This window comes from Dendrobates tinctorius, unplaced genomic scaffold (assembly GCF_039654945.1).
Source record: "Dendrobates tinctorius isolate UK_male_01 unplaced genomic scaffold, ASM3965494v1 ptg000211l, whole genome shotgun sequence".
Lineage (NCBI taxonomy): Eukaryota > Metazoa > Chordata > Amphibia > Anura > Dendrobatidae > Dendrobates > Dendrobates tinctorius.
The window spans coordinates 26,119,038-26,138,339 of NW_027361878.1; the positions used below are offsets into that span (position 1 = coordinate 26,119,038).

General features: G+C 43.4%; 1 protein-coding gene and 1 long non-coding RNA gene across 2 annotated transcripts in view; one reads left to right on the forward strand and one right to left on the reverse strand.

Annotated features, from left to right (window-relative positions):
- Nucleotides 1-18,885, reverse strand: part of EML3 (EMAP like 3) — an 87,817-nt gene extending 68,932 nt beyond the window's left edge. Inside the window, exons 1-4 of the mRNA XM_073554656.1 lie at nt 18,523-18,885; nt 15,586-15,720; nt 12,028-12,085; nt 8,342-8,611 (exon numbers count right to left, since the gene is read on the reverse strand). Of these exons, the coding sequence (XP_073410757.1) occupies nt 8,342-8,611; nt 12,028-12,085; nt 15,586-15,720; nt 18,523-18,544 (485 nt within the window). The 5' untranslated portion in view covers nt 18,545-18,885. The remainder of the gene's footprint in view (nt 1-8,341; nt 8,612-12,027; nt 12,086-15,585; nt 15,721-18,522) is intronic.
- LOC141058406 (uncharacterized) lies at nt 11,327-12,295 on the forward strand. The gene is made up of 2 exons (XR_012222156.1): nt 11,327-11,476; nt 11,965-12,295. It is a non-coding gene; the product is annotated as an uncharacterized lncRNA (long non-coding RNA).
- Nucleotides 18,886-19,302: the final 417 nt, after the last annotated feature.

Here is a 19,302-nt window from a genome sequence, read left to right on the forward strand (position 1 = left end):
GAATAATATGCAAAAAAAAAAAAAACCCTGTTTGGGAGAGAACAGAAATCGCGGCGCCCTAAGTGCGTAAACACAATATTGTAGTCTTTAAAGGGTGCACAATTTTATGCACTCACCTGATGGAAGACTAACATAGCTTTAGATTGTGTATCCTCAAAAATCCTTACTTCTGGGATACTTCCCAGAAGACAAGGCTTGCAGCTTGCCTCGGGTGGATCCAAGTGAAAGGCTCACACAGGATGAGTAAATCAAGAAAGGCACATCCAGCCCATGAACGGCAGCGCTTCCCAGGACTCACATCCAAAGATGATATTTCATATTTTTTTATTTCATGGGTTAAAAAACAAGAGAGACACTGTATCCGAAACGCGTTGTATCTCCTTCATCAGGTATCATAAAAACACAGTACATATCCTAAAGTACCCTTAGTGTTACAGCCCCTTGTATTCCTTTTAAGCGCATCAAGTACTTTCTCAAGACTCAGCAATTCAGCGCTTGCCATCAACTTCTTTGTTATTTCATGGATGACATGCAGAAGTCTGGACTCCCCTACTGTGTAGGAAACTGGAATTAAGGCCACTTTCAATAAAATGCTTTATACAAAGATAAAGAGCCAGCATCATCTGTAAACAATTACCTTCTTTAGTCAGTTATTTGCTGTGCATCACCAGTTTGGGTCCCTGCCCAGAATTAAGATGCTGCCTGAGCCGACGTGAGGAGGCTTGCTGCCAGCTCTGACCTCTGCTCGGCACTGACAGATCCTAGGGGTTAGTAGACAACAAATGTGTATTTCTCCCAACTAGTGATGAGCGATCGTGCTCGGATAAGGTGTTATCTGAGCATGCTCGGGTGCTAACCGAATGACTTCGGCGTGCTCGAATACTATGTCCCCGGACCTCTTGACTACCATCGCGGCTTGTCCGTGAGTAGTGACTAGCGTCACACTCTTGCTCCTCCTATCCTATCCTTACTATCTTGTCTCAATCAAAATGGAGAAATTAATAGTAAATGCTGATAAAGGTGATCAGTCATTAGCTCCTACTTCTCACAACAGGTAATAAGGAATGTTAGTGCTCAGTCTTCAGTCATTTACCAGCCAAAAAAATGGAAGCATTTTTACAAAACTTGCAGATCGACAAACCGGTTTATGTAAGTGGTAATGAGAAGCTGTCATCCTAAGACATGCTAAACAATGGGAGACGGGGAAGGGAGAGTCAGCTTACCACCTGGTGCAGCAAAGTCCTGCTGTACACGCACGGAAGAGCCCGGGATCCGGCTGGAGGAATGCACAAGAAGAAGAAATCCAGCGTGTTCACAGGTAAGCAATGAAAGTCCAGTATTTATTGAAAAAAACAATTCTTAAAAAAAAAAAAAAAACATGTTGACATGCGGCTTTGGCCATGGTGCAAACAACCGACGCGTTTCGGCTCAACGGAACCTTAATCATGGTTGTGGCTCAATGTGAATGGAGCTGTATATATACACAAATCCTACTGAACCACAATGACACGCTGCTCACAAGGGCTCACATAGATTGCCCTGCGCATATAAATAGTATAATACGCTCAAAGAATAAGCACACAAAAACACTTAAACATGGAAATGTAAATGCCTTTAACGTTGAACATATGTAAAACCATGTAGGGATTATGGACCCCCCCCCCCCCAAAAAAAAATAAAAAAAATAATGTTATTTATTTTTGTTGAGCCGAAACGCGTCGGTTGTTCGCACCATGGCCAAAGCCGCATGTCAACATGTTTTTTTAAGAATTGATTTTTCAATAAATACTGGACTTTCATTTCTTACCTGTGAACACGCTGGATTTCTTCTTCTTGTGTCAGTAAGATAGTACCTAAAAACCGTAAAGTACTGCAGGGTAGGGCAGAGAAACTTATTTCCAAACTGATGACCGATCAACAAATTTTTATTATTGTTCACAACACTGGTTGGGCATATTGGGCCACAACACTGATTGGCAGATTTCTGTGTACACTGTGCATAGGCAGAAAGCTGCAAATTAGTGGTGGGGGTTTAGAGTAAATGGAACAAGAAGACTACGTCACACATGACACCTAGTCCCGTAGTGATGATATCCTAAACACTGATTTTATTGAAACAACACCACCCAGTTGGAATGGGGGTCTCTGCCCCTATATCATGCCACTCTCTGATTAAATAACAATTTAATTATCCTCGCATACAGGGTGGTCGGGTCCGATGGGCGTTATTGGTCTTGATCCAGCACCTCCTCTCTTCTTGCGATCGCCGTCCTCCTGCCCTGCTTCAAGTGGATGACGCGTTCTATGTCATCCACACAATGGCGTCCATCATGCTCCTGCGCAGGCATAACTATTGCTCTGTGGCCTTTTCCTGAGCATGCGCACTGCAGTACCTTGCTCTACCCTCGGGGAGGCGCTATACAGCTATTCATAGCCACTGTCAGAGCATTGGACAACCATGATGAGTGCAACCTACAGCTCTAGTATCTTGTGTCCAAAATATGTTCCTAAAAAAAATATGAAAGACTCACTAGTCCTTATGACTATCCTTTCCTTCCAAGAAAATATGAAGAGGCTTTTAATGGTGTTCACAACAAGAGGACAGGAAAATAAGCCTCTCGCTATTACTACAGAGAGGAACTGTTGTCTGGAAACCTAAAGAAGAGTAATAAATCCAGAATTAAATTATGCAAATGGCACTGCTCTACACTGGGCTAATTTAATGGCGGTTTCCATACTTCTGCACAAAATGTGACATAAGACTTTATATTTAACTAGCTGAAGAGCCCGGCGTTGCCCGGGCATAGTAACTAACTGTGGTCAGCTATAACAAATTATAATGAATATATTGCACATAAAAACATTTCACATCATATATTCAACGCTACAGATTTGCAACACAAATTAACTAAACAATTACCCAAGTATTGATAGTATTTTATTTAACTCATTCAGGAGCCTTTTGATAAACAACATGTGTATCTGTGTATCTAACCTTATCCTGTGTGATAATGTCTGCTGAGCTGTGTACCTAATCCTCTCCTGAGTGATACCGACTGCTGAGTTGTGTATCTAATCCTATCCTGTGTTATACTGTCTGCTGAGCCGTGTATCTGTTCCTATCCTGTGTGATACTGTGTGCTGAGCTGTGTATCAAATCCTCTCCTGAGTGATACTGACTGTTGAGCTGTGTATCTATTCCTATCCTGTGTGATACTGTGTGCTGAGCTGTGTATCAAATCCTCTCCTGAGTGATACTGACTGTTGAGCTGTGTATCTATTCCTATCCTGTGTTATACTGTCTGCTGAGCTGTGTATCTAATCCTATCCTGTGTGATACTGACTGCTGAGCTGTGTATCTAACCCTATCCTGTGTGATAATGTCTGCTGAGCTGTGTATCTAATCCTCTCCTGAGTGATACAGACTGCTGAGCTGTGTATCTAATCCTATCCTGTTATACTGTCTGCTGAGCCGTGTATCTAATCCTCTCCTGTGTGATACCGTCTGCTGAGCCGTGTATCTAATCCTCTCCTGTGTGATACCGTCTGCTGAGCCGTGTATCTAATCCTCTCCTGAGTGATACCGACTGCTGAGCCGTGTATCTAATCCTCTCCTGAGTGATACCGACTGCTGAGCCGTGTATCTAATCCTATCCTGTGTGATACAGTCTGCTGAGCTGTGTATCTAATCCTATCCTGTGATACCGTCTGCTGAGCTGTGTATCTAATCCTATCCTGTGTGATACCGTCTGCTGAGCGGTGTATCTAATCCTATCCTGTGTGATACCGTCTGCTGAGCCGTGTATCTAATCCTCTCCTGAGTGATACTGACTGCTGAGCCGTGTATCTAATCCTCTCCTGAGTGATACTGACTGCTGAGCCGTGTATCTAATCCTATCTTGTGTGATACAGTCTGCTGAGCTGTGTATCTAATTCTGTCCAGTGTGATACTGTCTCCTGAGCTGTGTATATAATCCTATCTTGTGTGATACTGACTGCTGAGCCGTGTACCTAATCCTATTCTGTGTGATGAGCTGTGTATCTAATTCTGTCCAGTGTGATACTGTCTCCTGAGCTGTGTATATAATCCTATCTTGTGTGATACTGACTGCTGAGCCGTGTACCTAATCCTATTCTGTGTGATAGGATTAGATACACAGCTCAGCAGACTATCCTGTGTGTTACTGTCTGCTGAGCTGTATATCTAATCCTATCCTGTGTGTTATGTCTGCTGAGCTGTGTATCTAATCCTATCCTGTGTGATACAGTCTGCTAAACCGCGTATCTAATCATATGCTGTGTAATACTGACTGCTGAGCTGTGTATCTAATCCTCTCCTGTGTGATACTGACTGCTGGGCCTTGTATCTAATCCTATCCTGTGTTATACTGTCTGCTGAGCTGTGTATCTAATCCTATCCTGTGTGATACAGTCTGCTGAGCTGTGTATCTAATTCTGTCCAGTGTGATACTGTCTCCTGAGCTGTGTATCTAATCCTATCCTCTGTGATACTGTCTGCTGAGCTGTGTATCTAATCCTATTCTGTGTGATACTGGACTGTGTATCTAATCCTATCCTGTGTGATACTGGGCTCCCCCTGCAGTCTGTGTCAGAGGGTAGTCTGTGTTGGCACGGTAATAAATTGTGCTATTTCCAGCTTTACAGAAGGACGATAACACCATAGAAATGATAAGAATAAGGTTAAGTTCACACAGGGCATTTTTGCTGCGTTTTTTTCATGTTTTTTTTTTTTTAATGATTATTTTCAGCTGCTTTATCAATTACCGGCAAAGCCTATGAGATTTCAGAAATCTCATGCACACACATTGGTTTTTTGTGTGATCAGGATTTTGTGCTTTGCTGCGTTTTTTTTGGACATAGAGCATGTCACTTCTTTCAGTGTTTTTCACCCATTGACTTGAATGGGTGCACCAAAAACGCTGCAATCACGCACCAAAAACGCAGGTGTCATTAATTGCAGCAGCAGCTTTTGCTGCAGAAAAGTCATGGACATTAGCATGGACAAAGACAAATAAAAAAACCGAACCAAAAATGTATCAAAAAACATACCTAAACCTGCATTTTTGCAGCAGCTTCTTTCCTGCCAAGGAGATCACAGGTTTTGCTGCAGAAAAAAAAAAAGCAGCAAAAAGTCCTGTGTGAACTTATCCTAATGGGCCTCAGTTACCAGAACTGTCTACAAGGAAAACTGTTGCTCATAGCAACCAATCACAGCTCAGCTTTCATCTTTTAAACAGCTCTCGTGAAATGAAAGATGCTTAGTGATTGGTTGCTATGTGGAGTGGGCGTGGCTAATACACACACACATATACACTCATTTTTATATACATAGATATTCTGGAATGTTTACACTCATTGAACTCTATACATGAAATTAGTTAATTTTCTCTGCAGACAAGCAAATCCTATAGTAAAATTACAGAAGCAGAGACTTATGTTACTTGCAGGAAATATAAAAGGTTGGTACACCACATGTACAAAAGTACTGGGACACCTTTATTTTAATCATGGAATACAAACATTTTTCCATTCCATCCTTTTACAGAGTGGTGTCGCAGTTCCCCTGGTATTAACATTATCACATAAACGGTGCATCCGGATCTTCATGGCTTGAGTTTCCATGGCCAAGCAGCTACATGCAGCCTTACATCACCAAGCACCATGCCATGCCTCAGATGGAGTGGTGTAAAACCGCCACCACTGCACTGTGGAGCAGTGGAAACATGTGCTGTGCAGTGACTGACCACATTTCTCTGTCTGGCACCTAATAGACGAGTCTGGGTTTGGTGAATCCCACGAGAATGCTACGTGCCTGCGCATTGTGCCCACTGTACAGTTTTTTTTTTTGGGGGGGGGGGGGAGAGATAACAACATAGGGTTGTTTTTCAGAGGTCAGCTACTTTGCTCCAGGGATGCGAAAGCTGAATGATTCAACTACCAAAGCATTTTTGACATTTGTAGCTTCCACTTGTGATGCTGAATCACCTCTCACAGACAAGCCGTGAGTCAGGGTAGTCAAAGAGTCCGAGGTCAGGAGCCAGGAGGGTACGTCATAAACAGAGGGAAGCGACAAAGTCATAGTCAGGTCACAGTCTGGGGTCAGAATTGCATGGTCAGAGTGCATAAAGGCAAAAGGGGTAATACAAATAGGTAGTCAATAGGCAAATCCAGGGTCCGAAAACAGAAGATCAGAATGTCTGAATTCAGAGCACAGAGAACACACCGCACTGAGCAGCAAACTACGACTGACAGCTTTGCTTAGCAGCTGGGTAATCACTTGGAACAGGGAACACCTGAAGGAAGCTCAGCACCTCTCAGTCTCAGTTCAGCTTAGCTGTCAATCAAAATGCCAACAGCTCAGCACACCCCTGCACTAGATTGGACAAATGAGCTGTCAATCACTGCGTCCAAGATACACTGACCGGTGGAGTCGTGACACCACTTTTGTGGGAACAGTTAGGGGTAGGCATGTGTCTGTTCCCCATGACTGTGCCCGGTGCACAAGGTCCACAAAGGCATTGTTGAGGTCAGGGCTCTGTGCGTGGAAGAACACGACTGGCAGCACAGAGCCCTAACCTCAACACCGTATAACATTTTTAGGGGGAAATAGACCGGAAATTGATAGCTCGGCCATCTCCCCCAACAACAGTGTTACTGAGGTCGGACACTTTTTTGGATGAAGGGGCAAAAACTTATACATGCTAGCACCAAAACCTTGTAAAAAGTCTTCCCAGAAGAGCAAAAGGTGTTATAGTTGCAAGGGGAATGACTCCATATTAATGTTTATGGACTTAGAATGGGAGGTTAGTGTAGGTGTCCCAATGCTTTTGCCTGTATACTGCATTTCCTACCACGAATGGTATTCTGATTATATTCCCAACTCCAACCAATATTAGTGAATAGCAAAACTCTGAAATGCTTATCTCCTCAGACTGTATCTAGAAGGTCTGGTGGCATCAGGTATACGTGCCCTTCCCCTTCTGCACCGTGACAGCATTCAGCATTGCCATACACAAAGCATGGCCTGTGCCACTTACAGATCTTCATATTGTGCCAAAGAAACATAGAAAGCCTTGCCAACTTCACTATGTAGCGCCAGTAAAACGAGGACAAACCCTTTTCCTTTTTTTAAGTCCCCCTGAGACCAATTACTGCCTTCCGTACTCATGAACAGATTTCTGTAATGTTCCAGCTCCAGGTATAAATCGTAGCTTCAGCTTATATATACAGTGGGTTTGAGGGAAGCTAATTTAGGATAAGGGTGGAAGAATCCCAAGCAGCCATTAATGAGCCAGCAGTTCACCTTTGGCGTATTTTGCCCGGAATGCGACAAACGCCTTCTGTCCACGTGGACCGACATAACGAGAACAAGATTTCTGGACAAAGCTCATAGTTACACGTTATTCCACCCTGGACAGCAGGGAAGGATCTTGGAAAGTATTACCATCTCCTTTGCTGATCTTATTCAATTCTCCCTCACTTGGAAACCTCTGGACTGTTCTGATAATTCCACCATCTAAGATGATGTGAGAAAATGCTTTAGGAGACCAACATGTGGGAAGATCTACCAACATGTGGGAAGATCTACTAACACAGACGACGAGCACTGTCCAAACAGCTCTGAAGGACCAGTGGTATGTGGTAATGCCTCATCCAGAATAGGAATGGGGGTCCCAAAGTCCCCTGTGTGAATGGAGCATAACTGAGCATGTGTGACCATTGCGTAATGGAAAAATGGTCGCACGCGCTCATCAATGAATGTTTCGCAAAAGGGACTTTATGCCCCCTTATTCTCAGGATTTGCAGGGGTCTCAGCAGCTGCATCATTTATTACCTATCCTGTGGGTAGGGGACAAATACTGTTTATGGTACACCCCCAAAAAAGTTTAAAGAAAAAAAAACCTCCTGCACCGGCATAGTTCCAGCGATATCGACAGTGGGTCTCCCCAGTGTGATCTTGTTAGGTCACATGAGCACTGCAGCTAATCAGTGGCCACTAATGGGCTACTTCGCTCACTCTTCCCTCTGATGAAATTCAGACATCCAGGGGAGGTGAGAGAGATGCGGCCCATTAGCAGCTGCCGAATTGCTGCAAGGCACACAAAACATAATACTGTTGTGCAAGTGCCAGGAGCAACACAGTGCCGGTAATGCTGTACCTTTGTCTGTGCAGGGAGTCTAACGCTGAAGAACCTGAACCACAAATCCATGGCCACATCTGTACACGGACTCCTCTATCATACCAATCATGGATCTTGTAAAACTGAAAGCCATGATGGCAGCGTGCACCTAGTTGGATATAATTATGTACTGCACTTACAGATCCCTCTTTTTCAGTCTCAGTGGCGTCACACCGCATCCAATGGCCGCTCCCTCTTCTTGCGTTGGACTTTGGGAAACCTTTTCCACCTCTTCAGAGTCAGCAATTCCATCAGCAGATTCTCCATTGATGGAGTCATTCTCACACGCTACTGTCCCATCCACTGGATCTAGACCATCTTTGGGGTCTTTATCAACCAAAGACCACTCTGTTTGTGTTCCAACAGTACAAAGTACGCAACTATAATCCTGAGCTCTTTCCACTGGCACACTGCAAAAGAAAGGAATAGTTAATCATAAGGTATAATTCTGAGCCAATGTGCCATCTTATTTGTTAGTCATAGCAGGTCATGTTCTCAGCTTCCTTTTAAGATCAGTAAATTTCCAAACCTATCTATCTCATTATGTGTGCGGCACTGAGCCAACTTTTGTCACGTTCTTGACTATAGTCAATGACACATTTTGCATGTTTTTGGGGTTGATCACCGGCACATTTACATGGGCATCTCGCCATTTGTCGTCTTGTCTAAATGGATGTTTCGTCCTGAAGAAATGTTCAACTTCTTGTAAGGTATCATGTATTTAATCTTAGTTTAATTGATTAAATGTTGAAGGGAAATAATGTCTATTGTTACTATAAACATAGAAGTAATTTAGATTGCAATGGTTAGCACTGCTGCCAGGGGGCTCGAGTTCATATATAACAAAATTCGACAGATGTTGTCCTTGGTATGTTCTCCCCTTATGTGTGGGTTTCCTCCAATTTCCATCCACATTTCAAATGATTATTGATATAGCGAATTTAGTTTGTGAGCTCCAATGGGGACAGACTCAGTGAATGATGACGTCAGTACAGCATTGTGGAATATGTCAGCATTATACAAGCAAGTAAAATAAAGAAACATATAAAAAAAACATCCCTGGGGGCCATCATATTGGAAACAAACCCTGTCTTCTTGCATTGTCTGTATGCACAGTACAGCAGGGCGTGTAAGCACTATTGTGGCTCCATAAATGGAGGACAATGGTCAAAGAAATGTCAATAGACTATTACATCCTCTACAAAGAAATGGAGTAGAGACTCTGACAGCAAAGAGTGGCAGAAGAGATGCAAACAAAGTCTTTCTTAAGTATAGCGCATATCCTGACCTCGGCTGATGCTGTCTGAGTCTGCACAGAAAAGCCGAAGAGTGGGCTGCACAGAACAGGAGAGAGCTATATGGACAGACACCTAATATATGTGTTTTGACTTCTTACAACTTTTCTTTAATTCTATTATCCAGAGTTCAGACAGATATGTTAGTCCAATATTATTATAATGATTGCACAGAGTACGCCTATACTTTTATGTTTTTATTGCAATGTGTTCTATAGTACAAGAACTGTGTTTATATTATATATGCACTAATCTACAAGGGTGTAATCAACATATACAGTGGGGGAAATAAGTATTTGATCCTTTGCTGATTTTGTAAGTTTGCCCACTGACAAAGACATAGGCAGTCTATAATTTTAAGGGTAGGTTAATTTTAACATTGAGAAATAGAATATCAAAAATAAAGTCCAGAAATATATTTGCATTTTGCAGTGAGAAATAAGTATTTGATCCCTCTGGCAAACAAGACTTAATACTTGGTGGCAAAACCCTTGTTGGCAAGCCCAGCAGTCAGACGTGTTTTGTAGTTGATGATGAGGTTTGTGCACATGTCAGGAGGAATTTTGCTCCACTCCACTTTGCAGAATATCTCTAAATCATTAAGATTTTCAGGCTGTTGCTTGACAACTCGGAGCTTCAATTACCTCCATAAGTTTTCTAGGGGATTAAGGTCAGGAGACTGGATAGGCCACGCCACGACATTAATGTGCTTCTTTCTGAGCCACTCCTTTGTTGCCTTAGTTGTATGTTTTGGGTCATTGTCTTGCTGGAAGACCCAGCCATGACCCATTTTTAATGTCCTGGTGGAGGGAAGGAGGTTGTCACTCAGGATTTTATGGTACATGGCTCCATCCATTCTCCCGTTGTTGCGGTGAAGTAGTCCTGTGCCCTAAGCAGAGAAATACCCCCAAAACCTAATGTTTCCATCTCCATGCTTGACAGTGGGGACGGTGCTCTTTGGTCATAGACAGAATTTCTCTCGAGTTCATCAACTCAAGTTGAGTTAACGCCAAAGAGCGCTAACATATTCCACAGCGCTTTACAATTTGCACACATTTTCATCACTGTCCCCGATGGGGCTCACAATCTAAATTCCCTATCAGTATGTCTTTGGAGTGTGGGAGGAAACCGGAGAACCTCCACGCAAACACGGGGAGAACATACAAACTCCTTGCAGATGTTGTCCTTGGTGGGATACGAACCCAGGACTGTTGGGGCTAACCACTGAGCCACCATGCTGCCCCAACATTCACTTTGTGTTTCTTCCATTTTCTTACTATTGCATCAACAATTGTCTCCTTCTCACCCAGCATCTTACTTATGGTTTTGTAGGCCATTCCAGCTTTGTGCAGGTCTATGATCTTGCCCCTGACATCCTTATAAAGCTCTTTGGTCTTGCCCATGTTGTAGGGGTTAGAGTCAGAATAATTGAGTCTGTGGAGTCTTTTAGAGCCAGAACTCTTAATGGTTGGTAGGGGGATCAAATACTTATTTCTCACTGCAAAATGCAAATAAATATATATAATTTATACAATGTGATTTTTCTGGATTTTATTTTTTATATTCTGTCTCTCAATGTTAAAATTAACCTACCCTTAAAATTACAGACTGTTCATGCCTTTGTCAGTGGGCAAACTTACAAATTCAGCAAGGTATCAAATACTTATTTCCCCCACTGTATGTGCCTAGCATTGGTGATGTGAAACCCGGAGCAAAAACTGTAGCACTGGTTTATTTAATCGGCCTGGATTTTGGGTCCGGATTTTAGGAGTAGCTGGAAGAGATGGGTGGGACTGGCTGCTTCCATTTCTCCAATTCAGGTCTGGCAGCTGATATAAAAGGGCTGCTGAGCTGCTCCATAGTGGTCTGGGAAGAGAGGTAGAAACAGCTCTTAGATTTGGGCTCTGTGTGTGAAGGAGAAAAGATTTCTGGTGTTGTTTAAGCTCTGCCAGAGTCCTAAGACCTGAGATATCTAAACGGGTAAGCCGGTCTGATCCTGTGTATGAACGGTTTTCTTAGGTTATACCTTTTGTGCCGAGAACAGGCTATTTGTGTTCGTTTGCTTGAAGTTTATGGACTTTTTATTAAATCCTGCTGTGTGATCAAGACATTATGTGCCAAGAGTGAGTGAATCTCTGCAATATATATATATAAAATGTTTATCTATATATTTATATATTGAAATAGATAGAAGTATGGACATAGCACGTACTGTAAGTATATATACAAAGTGACTAAAACTGCAATCTAGTGCACTTTTAAGTTGGCATTTCTAGTTCTGTCTAGCAGAGAAATATGATAACATCCAATGTTTATGCCGCTGGCTGCACTTAGAGAACTGGGAAACTGTGCACATTTTTTTCTTTTTTTTAATCCAACTTCTTGGACACTTGCTAAAGCCTCTTATTTGGGCATTTGGATAGAAAAACATGTGCTAACAACTCCCTTTCACAATTCTGTATTTAAAGGTCTCGAGCATAAAACAATAAGACAAGATGCATCCGAAAGACGTGACGTCAGCATATTGGTACCTGATAGCTTTTGCTGGTGCAGTGACATTACTGACAGGCTGTACAACAGAGGAATCACCTGCAAAAGTGAAAACACTCCGTCAGTAATGATATTTATTACCAGGCATAAAAGATACAAGCTCCGCAGTATACTGTTCGGTTTGCCTCGAAACGCGTCACTGATTTTCCAATGACGAGAAACCGTTCTTAAATAACTTCTCATCTGTGAAGTTCTTCTTGAAGAACCTGTAGGATTCTCCTTAAAGTGTCATCTTTCCAAACTTTACAACTGGTGAAATCTGCCTGTGAACCTTGGGAGTGGGATACGCTCTGGGACACCGAGCATCATCTGCTAAATTCTCCATCATTTCCCCTTTTTGGATGTTCTCGAAAGAAAGTGGTCTCTGTCCTCTTATCTCAAAAAAGATGTCAGATATGAGTGGCTGAATTTACCTATGCGGTATTCACTTGCTCCGTAAAGTGCCAGTGTAAATATGGTGTCTACCGCTATATGGTCACTTCATGGAGAGATTACGGGTCTTTGAATAGTAGTCTTGTATTCCCTCACAGTATGGTGATCATGTGTGGTCAAGGTGTGGAGGTATTATCTGGCTCTTGTATAGCGGTAATACATTGGTAACGATATTACGGTACCCAGGGCAGGACTGGCCATCTGGCAAATGCCAGAAGGGCCTGTCTGGTCGTGGGCCACCTTGTCTGCTATGTAGTTAACAGAATCAGTGTTCTCAAGACACCCATACTGTTATGAGATGTGACGGAGCACAAATTCACTGACTCAGTCACTTACCCCAGCAGTCCACCGGTATCATTAGAAATATTCGTCTGGTAGTAAATCTTGATTTCCTCCATCCAGGGTAATATATCCCATCTGGTGCTCGGGGATGGGCCTATGTGATTTCAAATGCCAGGGCTGAATTTCAGCCCCAGTCCGTACCTGACGGTACCCAAGACTCCACTGAGCACTGGCAGCCACATCCTCTGCTGCGGCTGCCATTGCTGTACAGTACAGCAAACCTTGCTGTGAAAAGGATGCAGCTGCCAGTATTCGGACTGAAATCAGTCTGGTTTTCTTTTCTAGAGAGAGAACACTAGGAGCCTTTCTTGCAGAAAGATGGATGTCACATCCTCTCTTCACCTTGCTTTATGGTGAATTTTTTTCAAGCCCCCAATTAAAATCCTGTGTACATCCCTTTGTTAGGACGGCGGAACACGCTTAAAAAAATATAAAGCGTGTTCGCCGCCCGGGGTCCATCGTGCGGCAGGTGTGGAAACCGCTGCTAGAGAGGCAAAACACTTAAAGGATAATGTGCACAGGGTTCAGAATCACCCAAGTGCAACCAAGCAGTCTCTGCTTTAGGCTCACAGAGCTGCACAGGAAAACAATAGAAAAGGTACGCTGAGCCTGTTAAGTGCACAGGATCACAGCGGCACACATACGGTAGTCAGGGACCGGAGTGGTTTGGTAATGTCACTACAACCGCACAGACTTTCCGTAAATGGAGGTGTGCACGGCATCGCAACTGCGAACGCCAAAACGGACTGCAACCGCAATATAGCAGGCGCAAAGTAGGACGCTGTCTGCTGCAACAGATGGAGCTTGAGCGCGCTGGCGCTAGCGCTGCTACTGGCTGACCCAATCACTCACACACTCGTAATAACCAAGGAAGGGGATATTTAATGAGTCAGTCACCAGTCCAAGCATCCATCATCAAACACACAGCAGCAAGTATAGAAAATACTAGAGCATGGCGGAACAGCCATGCGCACTTTTTATAGCGTACGGGACCTTCCGGAAATGTCCAGAGCAGGACCTGAGCACCTGACTCCTGAACTCCAAAGAGAGCTCGTCCCGTGAGCATGCTCAGAAGCAGGGAAAAGGACTTAGCCTCTGGAGACAAATGTGAGAATCTGGGTCTCGGCATAGACATAGAAGGACCCAGATTCCTAACACCCTGAGGATGAATACAATAAAGTAAAGCACTTGACCTTCCAGATGATGGAGACTGGGGTGGGGTGGATTGGGGAGGCCTTGCTATGACCACTTGGACGGTAGACCAAGTTAAGGCTTAATGCCAGAGGAGAAAGAGCCAGTGGTATCTTGAGCATTATAAATAAAAATCAATGTTTATTTTTAAATAGTTAGTAATAGTAACACATCTAAATAACAATACACAGGTGCCAGTGAAAAAAATGCAGAGAGGAAAACTATCCCGAAGTGCCCCGTTACCTCTCACACAAATTCGAAACATATGACATGTTTATCATGATCACAGTAAGCCAGAGCAGTGAATGTTAGATCAGAAAAAATAACAGCAAAGGTGACGCTGACCAGACCGAGCTTTTAGTATTATCAAGTGAATCAAAAGCTCAGGATGGAATAGAGCAAATTGTCAGGCATTGGGAATTTTGTGCTTTAATAAGTTAAGGCTTACTGGCAAAATTGGGGTAGGGTAGCACCCATAAGTAAGGTTTGGACTGCTGTGACTACTGAAGAGGTTGGGTGGGTTATATGACTACTAAGCATGTGTGTGGGGATCTGCTGTGACTACATGGAAGGTGTGTAGGCTGCTGTGACTTTTCAACTAGAGAATAGGTGGAGAAAATGCAGGAAAATTTGTAAGGCTATGTCAATATTACCTGGTAGTAGTGGGACAGAGAGCTGCACCATAACAAGACTACATGTAGATACATAAGGTTTTTGTCATGGTTTTATGGCAATTGTGCATCAGAGTGATAAAACTGCAGCAAAAATAAGACCCCCACCCTCAGCAGTAATGCTGGCTCACTTTTGGAGTTGGCTTCTAGATCTAGCAAAAATGTGTTTAGGCCTAATTTAAACTTTAAAGAAAACTTGTCACCAGGTCAAAAGTGTCCAGATGTTTGCTCTTGTTTTATTCCTGCTGCTCCCTTGATTATTCTACTTTTTTTTTTTTTTCCTTTTTAAAATCCACCATATGGTCACAGAGATATGGAATTTTATTTAGTGCTTCTTTTTATTGTCTTTACAAGGGGGTGGTGCTTATAAGGTAATAATGCAGGGCTGCCCAAAGATACGCCCCAGAGGATCCGGTGAGCCACGCCCCAGAGGATCCGGTGAGCCACACTCCCTTTTAAAGACTATAATAAGCAGCATGACCAAAGCTTGACAGCTTCATATATTTTTATGAAGCTGTCACACTCGAGTCAGGAGATGTGCGGCCAGTCAGTGCATTGCGATCAGACGTCCGACCGATTATCACGGACATCTGAAAGAGCCCTAAAGCTGAGTTTATACACAGACTCCTGACCAATGTCAAATTATCGGCAGCTCATCTCCTGATTACATGTGGCAATGTGCTGCCAATAATGATAATTTTTAAGCCAGCCTAAAAATTATTGCACCTGAGGAATGAGCGTTTTCCTCATTCATTGGCCTATGACTGCCGTCTGTTTAGACAAGCCAATTGTTTTTAACAAGCGTTCCTCTATCTCCTCCAATTGGCTTTTTCTAAACTCTCCACTTCAATAAGAGGTTCTGCAGCAGTGTGTATACATTAAAATGAGTACATTTTTACTTACAAAAGTGTCCAGTAGAGAACTGAGACTCCAGGTTTCGGATCCTTTGGAGGACATCACATAAGGCTGACTTCAGTAACGTGACTTCTTCCTCCTGTGCCTGGAGACGGAGCTCCCATCCTGCTGGTGGGCACTCATCTGTGGGATAGGAAACGGTGGATGACCTGGCTGTGGCTGTTAGCTGCTGGCACACGGTTCTGCTGAACACCTCTGTATTATACAGGTTGCCACCTGCATCCAGCCTCACATTCCTGTCCTCCACATGCACCTCTTACCATGTTATTGTTTCACAATATGCTCAACTTTCACACTGAGAATCTAATTAACACACCCTCCTCCGCAATGTCTGGAGACGTCCACACCCCATATCTATCCCAATAATGCACTCTGTACCCTGACCACACACAGCTCTGTGCCAGCTTTACTCTTCCACTTCATTATTTTAAATCTTGCAAAGAGAAAATAAACTTATGCTATAAAAATAACAATAGTTTCAAATGTTTTATAAAGTCAGCGATTAACCGTTTAACTCACCTTTTAAAGAGAATCAGGCAGGTATTTGCCAACTAATCTGAGAGCAGCATAATATAGGAGCAGAGACCCTGATTCCAGTGATGTGTCACTTACTGGGCGGAAAGAACAAAAATCACTGTTTTATTAGCAGGAAATTATCACTAGAGGACCAGTCCTGCATATTCATGAGCTTTGTATAACCTCGCCTACACTACTGATTGGCAGCTTCCTGTGTATGCTGTGCATAGGCAGAAAGCTGCCAATGAGAGGTGTGAACGGGGTTATACAGGGATCAGAATTCATAGAACTGCAGATAAAACAGTGGATTTTATCAAAATGGCAACAAGCAGACCTAAGTGATACATCGTTGGAATCAGGGGCTCAATCCCTACATCATGCTGCTCCCAGACGGTGCTACAAAACCTGCTGCCAGATTCCCTTTAACAAACATAAATACAATCTCACCATACTTGTATATTTTACAGATATATTCTGAAATTAGAGACCTGGCATATTGGGAAAATGCCACTTAGCACCTTATGATCATGGGCGCTTTCAAGAAATTTTGCATAAAATAAAAAAGGTAAGGGTTTTGTAAAAAAAAGAAACTGTTCATGTGTGTGGCCCAATATCTAGCCAAAGAGAACCTGAGAAGAACACCAATTAAATGTTACATTTAAGATGTGCAGAATACGGAAGTCTCCATGTAAACAAACTTTGTCACCGAGGCAACAAATATACTGATTAGTGTTTCTCACTGATAAAACACATACTCATTATAATCTATGGGGCTGTTCACATGTCCATGGTTTTTTTGAGGACCGAGTCACTTGTACTAGTCTGTCACAGACAATGCATGGAAAATAACAGTGTGAACACACTCTCTAATAGAACAGTAACATTTAAAAACAGACCAAGTTTCATCACTGGTGAGAAATAAAAAATCCTCCTATCAATCACAAAAACTGAATTCTTGCTTAAAACTGCTTGAACTGCTGCAAACATGAAGCAACATTTGGCATTAGTACGTCAGCGCCTTTTTGAAAATTGGGTGGAACTGGAATTAGACGCAGGGTGCCCATGCCCACCAGACAAATTACGGTAACCCTAATTTACGGCACAAAAGTGGCATAATCAGATATGTACGACCACCTCTGGCTGGTATAACATTAATGGCGGAGGTGCATGGCAGCTGCATCTTCCTTCATTAAAGGGGTTGTTCAGGACTATTATATTATTTTTACTATGAGCCTAAAAAATAACAAGCCGGTTACTGCTAACAGAGGTGTCTACCTGCCTTGTTCTACCTGGTGCCGGCACAGAGTGATCACTGACCGCTCCTGACGGCGATTCAGCTGCCCCACGTAAACAGAGCAGCTCTTCTTCCAGGCTGCTCTGTCGATAGGGTGTGACTGTCGTCATCATGCTGATTGACACCCTGCTCCCCGCAGTTAGGCAGCGGGGATCTGGCTGTCAATCAGCATGACGTCAGCAGAGCAGAGTGGAAGAGAAGACGCTGCTCTGTCAACGTAATCTGTTGAATCACTGGCAGAAGCGATCCATGACAACTGTGCTCTAGCAGAGATCGCCGCTGGTCCCCACAGGCAGGTAGCTAGCAACAAAATGTTTCAAGAGCCAAATAAAACACCAACGTATACTTGAAAAACATGTTTTTGCCCATCTGAAAAAAATAAGAAATAAAAATAGCGGCATTGTGTGAATCCTGCCCTACGGGTATGTGAGTTTGTGGGGGGGGGGGGGGGGGGGGTTTAGGGGTTCAAAAACTTTCTAGTGTAAATTGCTTCAGTACAAGATTATTCTTTGGGCTATATTCACACTGAAGTTTTTGAGGAGGTTCTCTGCTGAGCGAATAGTTTCCAAAATCATCCTAAAAAAAACCTAAAGTCTTGAAAAATGCCTTCAACTAACATCTATGGAATTATGGTTTGCAGAGTTTTTTTTAGGAGGTTTTTTTTAAATATTTTATTATTTTTATCCATCCGGCATTTTTTCAAAATCTGAAGTAGGACATTAAAAAAAACCCTCAAAAATACTAATATAAGGACAGCAAAGAGGTTTTGCAATAGCACTTAATAGGAAGAGTTTTTCAATTTTTATTTTTTTTTTTTCAGGCTTTTTTTCTGGCCGGAAACCTCTGCATGCGGCCTGATACATAAGTGGCAGCTCCTGCTGCTACTAATACTAACTACAAAGTGGACCCAGAGTTCTGCATGTTCTAAGAGGACAAAGTTGCAGAAAGTTTTCAGAAGTTTAAAAAAAACTTTGTAATAAGTTATTGGACTCCAGAACTCCCAGGGCAGGGGCTGTGTGGGCATGTTGGGAGTTGTAGTGTCACATTTGGGGGGGGGGGGTGTAGCACAGAGCACATGACAGTGAGGAGGATTGCGGCTTCCTCTCTGCACTCACCTGCAGTCTGCTCCTCCTCCATGCCAAGTATGTGCCCGGACCGAGCAGGGGACAGTCACCCCGGGCAGCTCCTGCCGCCTTCTCCTCGGTGCTTGTCACTCGTCCCGCAGACTCTGCCCCTGTCTCTGCTGCGTGCTCTCTTCTCTCCCCCGCACTCTCTGTTCCTCCCTCCTCAGCAGCAGCAGAGACAGTCTGTGTCAGGCCGTCGGTGACTGTCCCTCCCTCAGGAAGCGCGTCTCACTTCCCCATAAAAGAGACGGGCACTGATAGCCAGAGAGGGGGGCAAACTACAGGCTGAGAGTGCTGGAGACCGCAAACATGGCTCAGGGAGGACACTCGGCTCAGAGGAGCCCGCAATCACCCGCCATTTGTAAGCGCCGTGGAAGATCATTGGTTGCCATGGGAAACACCTCAGCTTTCTGTCAGAAGTGGCGCAGACAGAGAGGCTCCTGTGTGCCTCCAAAAAAAGTCACTTGGCTGAAGCTCCTGTGTGCCAACTTCATAAATCATAGTCCTAAAATATCACTTATTATTCCTAAAACACAACTGACTGAAACATGTCCTCCGGCCCCGAACGCTAAGGAGCCCTATGTATTAGGATTGTATTTTCCAGGTGGACTACTCTAAAACTCACCGGAAAACGCGCCCCCCTCCCAAATAATAAACGCTGAAAAGAATGAACACATTTCTATGTAAAAATGACTCGCTATTCACATGGTCAGGCTTTTGAGCGTCGTTTACCTACGTCAGGTTACCAAGGACTCTAAAAGATGTCGCCTG